The sequence below is a fragment of the Falco biarmicus genome, chromosome 6 (genome assembly GCF_023638135.1).
Source record: "Falco biarmicus isolate bFalBia1 chromosome 6, bFalBia1.pri, whole genome shotgun sequence".
NCBI lineage: Eukaryota > Metazoa > Chordata > Aves > Falconiformes > Falconidae > Falco > Falco biarmicus.
In genome coordinates this window covers 66,539,674-66,552,100 of record NC_079293.1, presented here as the reverse complement: position 1 = coordinate 66,552,100, position 12,427 = coordinate 66,539,674, and the positions used below count along the sequence as shown (strand labels likewise).

Genomic DNA, 12,427 nt, shown 5'->3' with positions numbered 1-12,427 from the left:
ATGTATTGCAGTGGGGATTTATCAACAGGCTGACACCTCAGTATCCATCTCTTATTTGCATAGCAGAGAAATGTGAATAAAAATGTGAGATTAGCTCTGCACCAGTCGGGATAGGAGGTAATTTTGGCATTAGCAGAGCTGCAGGCTCAGCCACAGGGAGTTTGGTAGGTAAAAATGCTTTGTGTGTCTATGAACACTGCAGCTGTGTAAAGACTGAGAGCAGGCCCTTATTTAAAAAATACAGTTTATTAGATAAAACATACATAGAACCAAGTAAATCCAATTCTTTATTAAAAATACAGAAATAATTTTGCAATAGTAAAAGAAAGTACTGTCTTTTTCTATGAAACATAAACCTGAAGGTTTGGGACCTTTTTACTTTACCACAGCTGATCCCCCTCCATACTACATTTTTAAACATACTGCCTCAAATTGTGAAACCCAAGCAAAAATCAGTTGTACAAAATTAAGAACATCTAGACCAGTAATAGCTTAATTGAGACGCAAACAGTAGCATACAGCACACAGAACAGTCAATATACAGCTATACATTAAAACATGCCTCTAAATAGTGACAGAGAATCCACTGGAAGGAGTAAGTTACAAGTAATAAAAAACAATGTTGGAAGAAATAAAAATCACAGTTTGACACTATATTTGTTAAACAGTTGCATATGTATTGAAACACTGTACATATTAAAAATTAATATCTTGGACCCACCCATACAGAACATGCTAAACTGACAGTTATTATTTCACTTGGATGCATGAATATGTATGAGGTGTACATATGGTGGGCAGGTGCATATCTGTGTACATACATCAGACCTGTGTGTACATACACATAGAAAGGCACACACCTCCACAGCTGAAGTCAAATCACTTCAATAAAACCCTTTGAGGCAGGGTGAGAGCAATAATAATATGCTGTTTGTTGTAATCGTGCTGCTTCTGGGACTCCAGGCTTTTATTCGCATGTTATTCTTATCCCTAAGTTCCACATTCATTTTACCTCCGCTCTCCCTTGTTTGCATATTTGTAAAGCAAATACAAAACTATTTAATATAATGCAATGCTCACTGTTGGAGATGATTTATTAGGGAAGGTTTTGATAGCTGAGAAGCATCAAAGTATTAAAGGGATTGCTTTACTTTTCCAGTAAGTGGAACTAAGGGGCAGATGTCTTTTCCTTGACTATTGTTAGCATCTTATGGTAATCCTGGCACAATTAATAATATATCCTGTATGTCATCTTTAGTAAGAATGCTTGGTCAAAAATGGAGAAAGCTTGCATTAAGAAAAGTCATAAGCATCTAAGCCTATGTAGGCATCAAAGCAACCCAATTTGTTTATCATCTCCTGACAATAATAGAAAAATAAAATAATCCTAAAAAACAATGCTAAGTAAAACGAACGGACAGCAGGATGAACATTAAGTAAAAGAATTACTCAGGCTACACAGAATTAGAAATTACCTAGATTCAGAAAAACATGCTGAGCGGTCAGATTGAAACAGAGCTCAAGACTGGTGGCAATGATACAAAGGTGCAGGCTTGGCATCGAATGGCACAGAACTGCATTGCTGCATTGGAACCTTGAGGTGGTCATAGGGTAAGATGCTTTTTTGTTCCTCTCTCATTGAAATAAAGGAAAACTAAACAGTGCTAAGGCAAAAACGTGTAAAAGATGAAGGCAGGAATCCAGACTGTTCTCTCACCAGCGAGTGTGACATCATTGCCTCACTGATGCTGGTGGGGATGGTCTATATCAGCATCAGCAAAGAAGTAGCCTAGGAAGGTTTACACAGCAGGACATGATCAAAACACCCTGGAAAGCTGGATGGTGCTGTGTGCTGGGGATGGGGCAGGAGGCACTGTCAGAAGGCAGTGGTGGGTGCACTGGGGGAAGTTGAAACAGTTTTTTTCTTTACAAGGGGGCACCCAGGCAGCGTCACTCTTGTTGCAGCCCATGGGGCTGCTGCTAACAATGTTATACCGCTAGTGAAAAAAACCCAGCTGCCTTATGCCATCAAGAAAAGAGCAGGAGCATGGTGACTCCAGCATGGCAGCACCAGCTGGAGTAAAACCTAGCAGAATGATGAAAACAAGTGGGACAGTCTAAGCCAAGGACTTTCAAAATACATCAGCCTTATATACACCTCACATCAAGTCACAAGACCTAGGACTGAAGTCAGCATCGTTCAAGCCTATATTCTCACCATGACAGCACATTTTTATTAAAAAGGAAATCTCATTATTTACATTCTATTTTTAATGTAGATGCTGGCAAGTGAAGGAAGCCTGGTGAGCTAGTGTACGTGAGCTGATTTCTCTGTTTTGAGACCAGTCACAGAGGAGGAACCTGTGCCACATGCTGGACAGGCTGCTGTTAGCTCCTGTGGGATTTGGATGAGAGCAGTCACAAATGCATTTTTCTAATGATGTGAGATGTGGAGATGTTGTGTATATCAGTATTAAGTGGTATAGTCTGTAATAAATTCGGGAATGCAAGGCAGTGTGAGTTTGAACTCTTGGTTGTAACCAAATTGTTTGTATATTCAGGGTATTTTATCTCTGGCAGATTTTGTATATGCTTGAAAAAATTAAAATAACTATATAGTCACTTGCAATCTGGTGTCCCTCACAAAATGTCCATTTCTAAGGTTGTACAGTACTGCAAAAGACATGTCATTCACCTTTCAAGGAGGATGATATTAATATGTAGTAGATATGTAAGAAAGTTCAAGATTGCAAAATACCTGCAAGATGTGATGAAAACAGCCCTGCTTATACGGCCACTGCAGAAACTGAGGCTTATCTAGCAAATTACAGGACATTAAAAATCAAATCTAACACACTTCGAGCTCAGTTAGCAATACAAAACCTGATAGCTGCACATACATCAAAAGCCCCTGTATATGCTTCACTAGCCTTGGAAGCTAATGTTGAGTAGCTGGAAGAGAGCTCAGAGCAACATTTAAAAAAAATAAAAGTGTGAGCAGGACCTGCACTTTTTTGTGGCCTGATTTAAGGCTACCACTTTCCAGCTGGATAGAAACTGTTCTGCTCTCATCCTTCATGCTGTTTGGAAACAGAGACCCAGAGCCAAAATCTGATCTCATTCCCACTGGTCGAAGTATGCAGTAGCCCTGCAGAAGCTACAGTCATTACTCTAAACTCACACTTGTGCATCCATGTGTGAATCTGCCCTGCGTTATTGCACGTATTTCAGTATGAAGGATGATGCTGTAAATATTGCAATGCCTGTTGCCACACAGGTTTTCTCACAATGCTTAATGTAGGCTTACAAGCATGGCCTTTCCTCACTGCCAAGTTTGTCTATCCCACCACCACCTCCCAGCTGGCCAACACCAGTTGTCTTCTTCTTCCAGCCGGATGGCTTTTTCCTACGTCCTGTTGTCCTTATCCCTGGTAATGGGCACCTCTTCTTTCCAACCAACTTTCTGATGCTGGCTGAAAGCAAGCTGGACCTTCTCCAGGTCTGGGAGAGACATGCTGGTGGCTCTGTGCTCAGCATACATTGATGCTCGCACCTGCCTAATGGTGTGCCATTCGCAGGGCCAAGCCTGGTCCACGTGGCCATCAGCAACAGAGCGAGAGCCAAGGATTCATCCCAGTGAGCAGTGTAACTGGGACTGTTCAAACCAATAAGCATTTAAACAGCTTGAATATCAAGAGGCAGCACAGAAAAAGATGGTAGAGGGGAAAACTGCACTCGCCCTGCATAAAAGTGCTGAACCTTTCATGAGGTATTTATTGCAAATAGTCATCAGCCTATGAGTTAAAAACCATCCTTAAAAGGAACCTTTCATGCTGATGAATGAAAGCAGTGGAAATTTTTTTGTGCAAGATAAAGAGCATGTCAAAAAAAAAAATACAGACAAGCTAATTCAAAGATGTCAGCGCGTGGTAGTCCTTGTTGCAGCAGAAATGGTACTAGACTCTCCTGTGAAGGGCACTTGATTGAAAGGAAAGAAAGGGTTGCGGAAAACCACAGAGAAAGAGAAAGGGGAAACAGAGAAGGAAGAGCAGAGAAGAGCCAAAAAGCAGAGAAGGTGTTGCAGCAGGCCTGAAGAGGACACATACACAGTTGCTGCAAGACGGAAAGGAAGGAAAAGAAGAGATGCTGCAAGAAAAAAGCAGAGGAGAAAAAAATGGAAGTAGCTACAGCGGCAGGATAGGAATGGAAAGGGGTGGAAAGTTCCAGGGGGAAAAGACTAGACAGCAGAGGAAGACTAGATGGAGAAGAATGAGGGCAGGGTGAAGGACTAACTGACCTTTAAAGGCCATTTTGGGTGCTATTTTTTAGGTGCATAAGGAAGATATAGGCAAGGTCTGTGCAAGGCATCAGACATGGACAGCACAGGGAGAAAGGCTGGAATATGGTAAGAGCAGGTGATCTTGTGGGTAAGGCACTAGGTTCAGACCAGGAGGTCTGAGTTGAAATTCCTGGAAGTTTGGGAAGGAGGCAATACAGTTCACCTTCATGGAAGTTTTGCTTCATTTTTATCAGTGTTTTGCTATTTTCTGCACACATGGCTGTGGGAAATCCGTGCCATTGACTTCTGTCTGTTTTCAGCATTTATCTGCAACAAGGAAGGAAAACTGCCTCTAGAAAACCCTTCTTCTTAGATTGTCTCTTGTGCCTCATGAAGTTGTCAACTCTCTAGGGCAGCTCGAATGTCTCATAGTATGCCTGCACAGTGCCAGACACAATCTTTACGTGCCCTTGTGACACAAACACTGATAGTGACTTTTGATAACAGCAGCTGAACATGCTTGTGTTTGAACTGTTAGTATTCTCAGAGAGTAAATCAGATACCGATCTCATTTGCATTGGTAAAAATGTGGAATAACTACTAAATTTACAGCAGGGACAGGAAGGTAGATTGGCTTCTTGTAAGCATATAGACTGGGTCAGCAAGAAACTATTTTTCTACTAGGTTTCTGATAGGCATAAAATGAAAAGCTGGTGAATGTTGACCTGCTACACAGCTATAGCTATAGCTTCTTTCTGAAGTCTTTGTGCCACAAGAAAAAGAAAAAGAAGTTTTTATTTAAAGACTGACTGTTACTGAACGGATCAGAAACCTTCTGGATGCTAGAGCACATTAGAAAAGCCATGAAGAAGACAGATAGGATTTAGAGACAGTAATTTTGTTCCAGTGGAACCTGGACACATGGATCAATTCACAATACTGCCACTGCAGCAAATACTCAGGGCCATAAACCATATTACAGATCAAGAAACCATCAAAATGAGGGGTGAAATTAATCACTAGTCTTTCACTGGCTTGGATTCACTGTAATTCAGAAGTCTTTTTTCTCCCCTTCTCCTCTTTCATCTGAAAGACACCAAAAGCTGTGAAACTGCCCCACTCTGAAATGTCCTCCTTTCTGTACCACTTGGACTTCAGGTTTTTCTCATTCCTTACTCTTTTAGAGATCTCAGACAATATGAAATCTGTTGCCTGTATTTCCTGTTCAAAAAAAGAAGGGCAGCATGATCCCAGATTTATATAACACCAAGGGAAAACTCTGGGTAACAAAGACATACTGCTCTATGCAAGGAAAGTTCAATACAAACCTGGAGACAGGACACAGACTCCAGGGGAACCCCAGCAAAGCCTGGGATTTGCCCGTTGTTGAAACCTGTCCTTCCTAGCTGCCCTGCCCTGCTCTTAACTGGCTTCACAGCCCCTCTGTGCAGCCAGGCAAGCGTCTCTGAGCAACACATGCTCACTCACACTCTCCCGTCCAGCCTCAAATGCTGCTTTTTGGCAGCTGCCTCTAGACCAAGAGGAACAAGACTCTGTAGTCAAAGATGGAGTCTCTTCTGAAGTCCTGTGAGCTATTCCTGTCCGATTATGGCACTACCAAGAGACTCAACCGTTTGAAGTATGATGAAGTGCCGTGGATGCTGAAGGAGCCAAAAACTGTGGGTCACTGGGATGGATTTTGAAAAGTTTATTTTTAAATTCCACCTAGGGCTTCACCTCAGGAACATGTGGAAATCTCCCACTGAAGTCATGTTCAAATCAAGGCAAGTTTCTGCCTAGTGGCATGGCTGAAATCCTCAGCGCACAGGCTTTGGTTTGCTGCAAAGTGGAAAACCTACTTAACCCACCCTCCATGAAACTCGTAACTAAAACACAAAGCTAACGGAGAAGGTGTTGGGATCAGGTAGAGACACAGCTGGAAGAGCTCTCTACCAGGAAGCTAGCAGCTCTCCTGGGAGCAGGGGAGAGGGGGCTGGCCAGCAGCGGCTGTCTCCGTTCTTTGCAAGGGAGGATGAAATAACTTGTTAGGCTGTAGTTACTATGGGACGTGGCTGAAGCTTGACCTGGTTTATGAGCCAAGCCCCAGTCTTATGAATCAAATAGAAAAACCTAGGCGGACCTCAGTGGGACATGAGTTTGGCCTAATATGCTTTATTTAGCGTCTTGAGTGAGGGAAACATTTTTCTTTACATTACAGCTGAAAGATTCTTGGGTTTCAGCTTAGGTCTTATGGTGGCAGTGTGTTGCATGCTCATATTTCTTTCTTTTTCTTTAATAAATCACTTTTCTCCTGCACTTAGCCCCTGACCAAAAGCCGCTTGCTTGAACTGCAATAAACCTGACTGGTCAGTGATGTCTCTGCTGAAAGCAATCCCCTCCAAGCACACCGTGCATGCCCCAGCTGACCTCCAGGCTACCACATCGCCACCCACCTCTCTAGCTCCAGGCACCTGGTGGGGAGCAGAGGCTCTGGGAGCGAAGGGAGACAGAGACTGTAAATTCATGTTTGCGTAGCCATACTTCTGAGGCATGGGGATTTGCTGGAGCCGGGGCCAGAATGAGTGAGTTGTGCTAGAGTGCTAGAGTCTATCAGATTTGTGAAGTACAGATGTGATAATACCACTGCAACCACAAAAGAATTTACAACAGGAAGTGTTGCAGCTGTTGCTTATTAGCATTAGTACAAATTACACAAAGCAAATTGTTAGCAGACATGTTTCCATAATACTTAACTCATGGCAGTGAATAAAAGCGATTCTCTTCAAGCAAAATTTTAGATTTCCAAGGGAATCGGTTTCCAATTGTCCATGAAGAGAGCATAGATTAGAAAGCAGCATGCAACGATTGCAAGGCATCAGAGGCAATGTGTGCAGCAACTTGCCTGCTTTCTCTGGTGAAGGTGTGTGAATTTGGGACCATATTTCTTGGTGAGAGAGGGAAAATCTGTACAGCTTCATATGACCCAGTCACCAGCAATGGGGAGCGATGGTGTGTGGGCCCCATTCTGGAGCTGTTGCAGTAAGGTTCTGCACAGAGGAGTGCTTGGAAAGGGAGGGAGGCTCTTGCTGACCTTCTATTTCCCTGAATTTTTGCCCCCAAAGTGCTTATTATGACTTATTTCCCTAGCAACCCCAAGCCTGTTGATATGGAAGCAGCCTGCACTAGCAGAGCAATCCCCTAACACAAGCTCAAGAGGGTGGATTTGGAGACAAAATCTGCACAGCAACAGGCTGAACGCGCAGACTGCAATGCTGGGATGTGATCCATGAACAACTGACAGCAAAATCCCCTGGACCAAAACCCTGGGCACAACACCTCTCTGCAGCCAAACCAGTTTCAAACCAGGGTAGGGGCTGGTTTTGGTCCTGCCGTACCTGCCACCCCCGCTGGGCCAGCCAGCAGCCAGCGGCCAGTTTGGGCATCTCCTCTGCCTCCCTCCTTGCCACATGGGGGAGAGCCAAGTGACCGGCCCTGCGGAGGGAGGCTGCAGTTCAGAGAGGGCGAGTGCCAGAAAAGCATCTTATTTTATTAATAAAAAGGGAGCATGTAATTTTCGCCTCCCTTCCCTATGCCAAGGCGGGACCAGTTGCATCCTGGCAGATGTCTGCCCCCAAAGATGCTCCTCCACAGGGTAAGCTTTGGGGGTCACCCACAGGTTCCTGGAGGGGCCTGGGGGATCCCCCTCCTGATGTCTTTTTCTAAATAGAAGCCATTCAAAGGAAAAGAGGGAGAGAGGTAGGAAGAGGGGAAAAAAAAGAAGGCATGAATGACTTAACTGAAGATTCTGGGCTATGTTTTGGGGAGGTGAGAGCAGACAAATTCCTCCCTGAGCTTGCTCAGCCTCCAAACAGCGCAGCCAGGAAGGGAGGGCACTGCACCCGGTGGGCAGGAAGGGGCCATGGGGTGGCTGTGCCAGGGTGAGAGGAAGGTCCATCCCTGGCTGCCAGAGTTGGGGCCAGGCTTTGGAGCTGCTCCCTCTCCAAAACCGTACACCTGCTCCCATGTTCTCCTTTCATCCTGCCTTGCCTGTGCAGCACTGGGCAGTTTGTGCTCCCACCACTAACCCAACAGAGGCATGTTTTCACACCAAAACTTCATTAGCTGTTTTCTTATTGTTTTGCTGATTATTGCTGGTTTTGCCAATAACATTCTAAAACTCTCACAGCTGTCCTTGCTTTAAGAAGCAAAGAAGTGTAACTCATGAAGGCTGCTGACAACCTACAGAAATTCAGCGATCAGTTTAAGGGCAATAACAGCCCAGAGTGATGCTTCACATGCCAGTCCCAAGAGTGCCTGCCTGCATTAATCACGTTGAGTGAAGCTGCTAACGCTGCAAAGGCCACCACGCTCCTCAGCTTGCCAAGCAAGACAGTGGGCTCAGAGAGGTGGAGGAATTCCCGGAGGCATTTCTTGAAACTCAGTTAGGTCTGGCTGGGGAAGGAGGCATTTGTTGGTGTGAGAAGAGAGGCTGTGACAGCAGGTGGTGGGAAGGCAGCGTGGCTGGCCTGTGTTGGCAGCAGAGGCTGGGCTGGTCAGCCACGCTAGGTGCAAGAAGATGGTCTGCCTGGGACCACCAGCTCTGTGCTCCTAATACCCTGCAAACAGCATTTGAGCAAGGGAAGAGCTGTCCCCAAATCCTTGGACTTTGCCTGCTTTCTTTTTTTTTTTATGGTGAATCCTCACAAAACATTGAAACTGCCTGAAGCAACCAAAGTGCTTTTGATTTGCTATGAGTGCTTAGAAGTAGGAAAGAGGCACACGTATTGCTTTTAAGGGTACGCACATCCACCCACCTGTTGGGAACAGTTCAAACATACAGCTGGGTTGGCTGCAGTCTGAAGTGAGAGCTACGAACAGCATAGCAAGTGAAGTAATTTGTACAAGCAATGTCTAAAGCAGCAGCTAACGGAGAAGCAGCCGACGTGCATGTTCTGGCTCTTTAGAGCTTGTTCTGAGGAAATGGCCTGACACTCTCAGCACAGCAGAGCTGCTTAACTACCCTCACTGACGAGACTTTGAAGAGAAAAATTAGTTATAATTGCAATATTACTGCAGCAATGTTTGCCTCCTAATTGCCTTTCAGTGAAAAAAAATAATACATGCAGTGAGGAATTTTTGTTATATGCATTCCTTACATGTAAAATGAATCTATTAACTGCCTCCCCTGTAAAAAAGAGAATATTAAATATCATGGCCTGGACAGACCTGGTGTACCTACAGATGAGATAGCACCACTGACTGTATACGTCAGCTACATACATGAAAACTATTTCAGCATATTAAATGTATGAACATCACTGCCAATATGGAGTCTATACATACTGTGTCGGTATTATCAGCCGTCTCGGCTCTAATGTCCGGAGCAGGGAAGGTGGGGTGAAGGAGTGAGTTGTGGAGCTGAATGGGAAGGTTTCTTGCTCAGGAAAGTCTATAGTTCTGGGGGTTTTTTTTCCCCATTCTCAGAGCAAAATGTGAGGCTACAGATTCTACAGGAAAATACAATAAAATGCAAAAATCTTCTTGGAACAAAAATGTTCCATTTCCAAAATGTCAAAACGATGTTTTGACGTTACTGAAAGCTGTAGTTGCAGTTAAATAGAATTTTACATTAGAAAGTGACATGCTGTTATAAAGAGTTTTGATTTTGACAAAGTGGGATTTTCCAGCATTGAAACCATCTGATAAAGTCTAACAAGTTCTGGCTACTGATATACTATAGCAAACTGGGGTTTTAAGTGGAGGAATTAAAACCAACTTTTGAAAAAAGAGAGGTTAACTATGTTCAAAATTAGGGGGGGGCGGGGGAGAGAGAAAGACTGAATACTCTCTGAAGGTGGTATTACTAATACAGCAAAATTTTCATGTATTGTGGGGATCTTTGTTGGGGGAAAAAAAAATGTAAGAGTGAAAAATGAACTCTACAGGTTTGATGTTGATGTGAAGTCACCTCTGCCTCAACCAGACAGCCAGCTGAACAGGTTTCCATTCTTGACACCACAAACACAAAGTGATGTGGGTGGGTGTTACATTCCAAGCAACATCATATTTAGGGTTCAGTAGATTACATCACTCAATAGTATATGACTTTTCATTTAATACACTTGTTCAGCTATTCCTATTAAAGGTGTTTCAGCGTGCAGACAGGATTTGCTGAAAGCTGGTCTGTCCTGTAAAGATCCAATCCTGCAAACGTATGCAGACAACTTTCTTAATTTGGGGAGTAGTCCCCAAGAGTTTAGTGAAAGTCTTGCAGGGTATGGTTTTTCATATAGTTAAGGATTTCCAGCATTAGGCCTCGAACAGGTATCTTTTTTGTAGGAGTTCCAGTCTAGCAATGTGCATCAAGTTGAATTTTATTCCATGAGGTATTTTTGGTAATATTCTGTTCTGTGTAAACAGGGTCAGACAGTATGATGTCTCACATATTATCAGGACCCTGTTTCTTGATTCAGTTGAGGCTAGCTCTAAAATAATCTGCATGACACGCAAACACTTGCTACCTCTCCTTGTCATGCACTAAGGGTTTAAACTCTATGGAAGTGTCCCTTAGTAGTCCTCCTTTGTAAAGGATGAAAACGAGGGCATACCCATGCCACGGATTACTTCCTCAGCCTGAGACCTGTCCTCTCCCCACTGGCTATGTGGAATACCAATGAGCACCTTTTGGTTTGAGTAAGAGGCAAAAGAGCATTATTTTTAATCCACTTGAGATGGAAAGCCTGCCACATCTGCATGTGTGCCAAAAGCCTCAGCGCCATCAGGAACCGACCCTACAGCGTCAGCCCTGGACCTGACTGTTGTTGCAGAGTGCAGAGACGTGCCCTGCATTGCCAGCTCCTCGTGGGGAATGCTCCCATCCAGCTCACTCATTTTTTAAAAATGCAAAAAAAAATCAAACCCCAAAATTCTGCTTTTTCTTAGAGTCCCACAAACTGTATACCAGAGAGAAATGGCTCAGGGAAGGGAGCTGACAGCTAAACATGCCAGACACCGTAGGAGCCATCCACCCCCTCTTCAGCGTAACGGGAAGCATCCTGTCAGTAACACTCTCCGCATTTGGGCTTTTCTTGAATTAATTATCTGTAAACGGTGACGGCCTTATCCTGCTGGGAGCCTGTGTTTCCTTTTCGGCATTTACGGCTGTGCTTGATAGGAGAGTTGTGATGGTCAAAGCTCATCAGACAAAAAGCACCATAGCATCAGAGCTCCAGCCTCAAGTCTATTAGGGCTGCTCCCTCTAGTGGGAAAAAGTACTTTAGCTGCAAAAAGACCTTTTTTACCCTATTTTATTTTTCTTTTTAAAACTTTCTTTTTTCTTCCCCCCCCCCCCTTTTTTTTTTTCTTTTTAAGTGAAGAATTCAAGTTTTCCAGATAGTGCAAGACGTGGGGCAGTTCCCATCAGACAACAGGTGACCAAATGCCACGCTTTTCCAGCCCTTGAGCGCAGGTGGTGGAGCTGGAGCCCAGCTGATGTGGGTCAGTGGTTACTCCTCCAAGGCAGACCCGTGGCAAGTGAGGGACTCTTGGTTAGTCTTCCAGCAGTCCTCAGCATATGCTGTAGCTGTGTTTGTTTTTGATTTCCCACTTCTGATTACAAAAATAGGACTTACTATAATCATAATAATATTAATGATACAAAATAATTATTGTAATTATATACTTTTTGGCAAATTATTAACACAAAGCAGCCCAAAAGACCCCATTGGATTAAAAAAAGGTGACAATGCACAAATGGCAAAAAAGACAAAGTCTTTGTTAAAAAAGAAGGAAAAGCAACCTGCAAATGAATGCATTTCTGTAAGGCAACATGTTACCTTTCGTTTTCCATCTGGATTTAGGTCAGATTCTGTTGGTGTTCATGAAATTGTTAGAACTTGGCTTGCTTGAGCTTATCAATGTGGTAACACAGTTTCAGCGCAGGTCCCAGTTTCAGCCCCAGGTATTTCATGATCATGTCACTTTTCAGCAGCAGCAAAGCATTGCCATCAATCTCCTGGTTTCAAAAGAGAGAAAAAGAATCAAAATCTTAACTACCTTCCAGTGCTGTGTCCTGAGACATTAAACAAGGTAAAGCAGAAGCAGCCTATCTTTTAGTAGAGCTAGCTGAAATGTCATGCATTTTGAAAT

General features: G+C 43.7%; 1 protein-coding gene across 1 annotated transcript in view; it reads right to left on the bottom strand.

The window, feature by feature from the left end:
- Window positions 1-274: 274 nt before the first annotated feature.
- The window catches only part of SCML4 (Scm polycomb group protein like 4), an 84,062-nt gene continuing 71,909 nt past the window's right edge, over window positions 275-12,427 (bottom strand). The window contains exon 9 of the mRNA XM_056344536.1: window positions 275-12,293. Within this exon, the coding sequence (XP_056200511.1) occupies window positions 12,168-12,293 (126 nt within the window). The 3' untranslated portion in view covers window positions 275-12,167. The remainder of the gene's footprint in view (window positions 12,294-12,427) is intronic.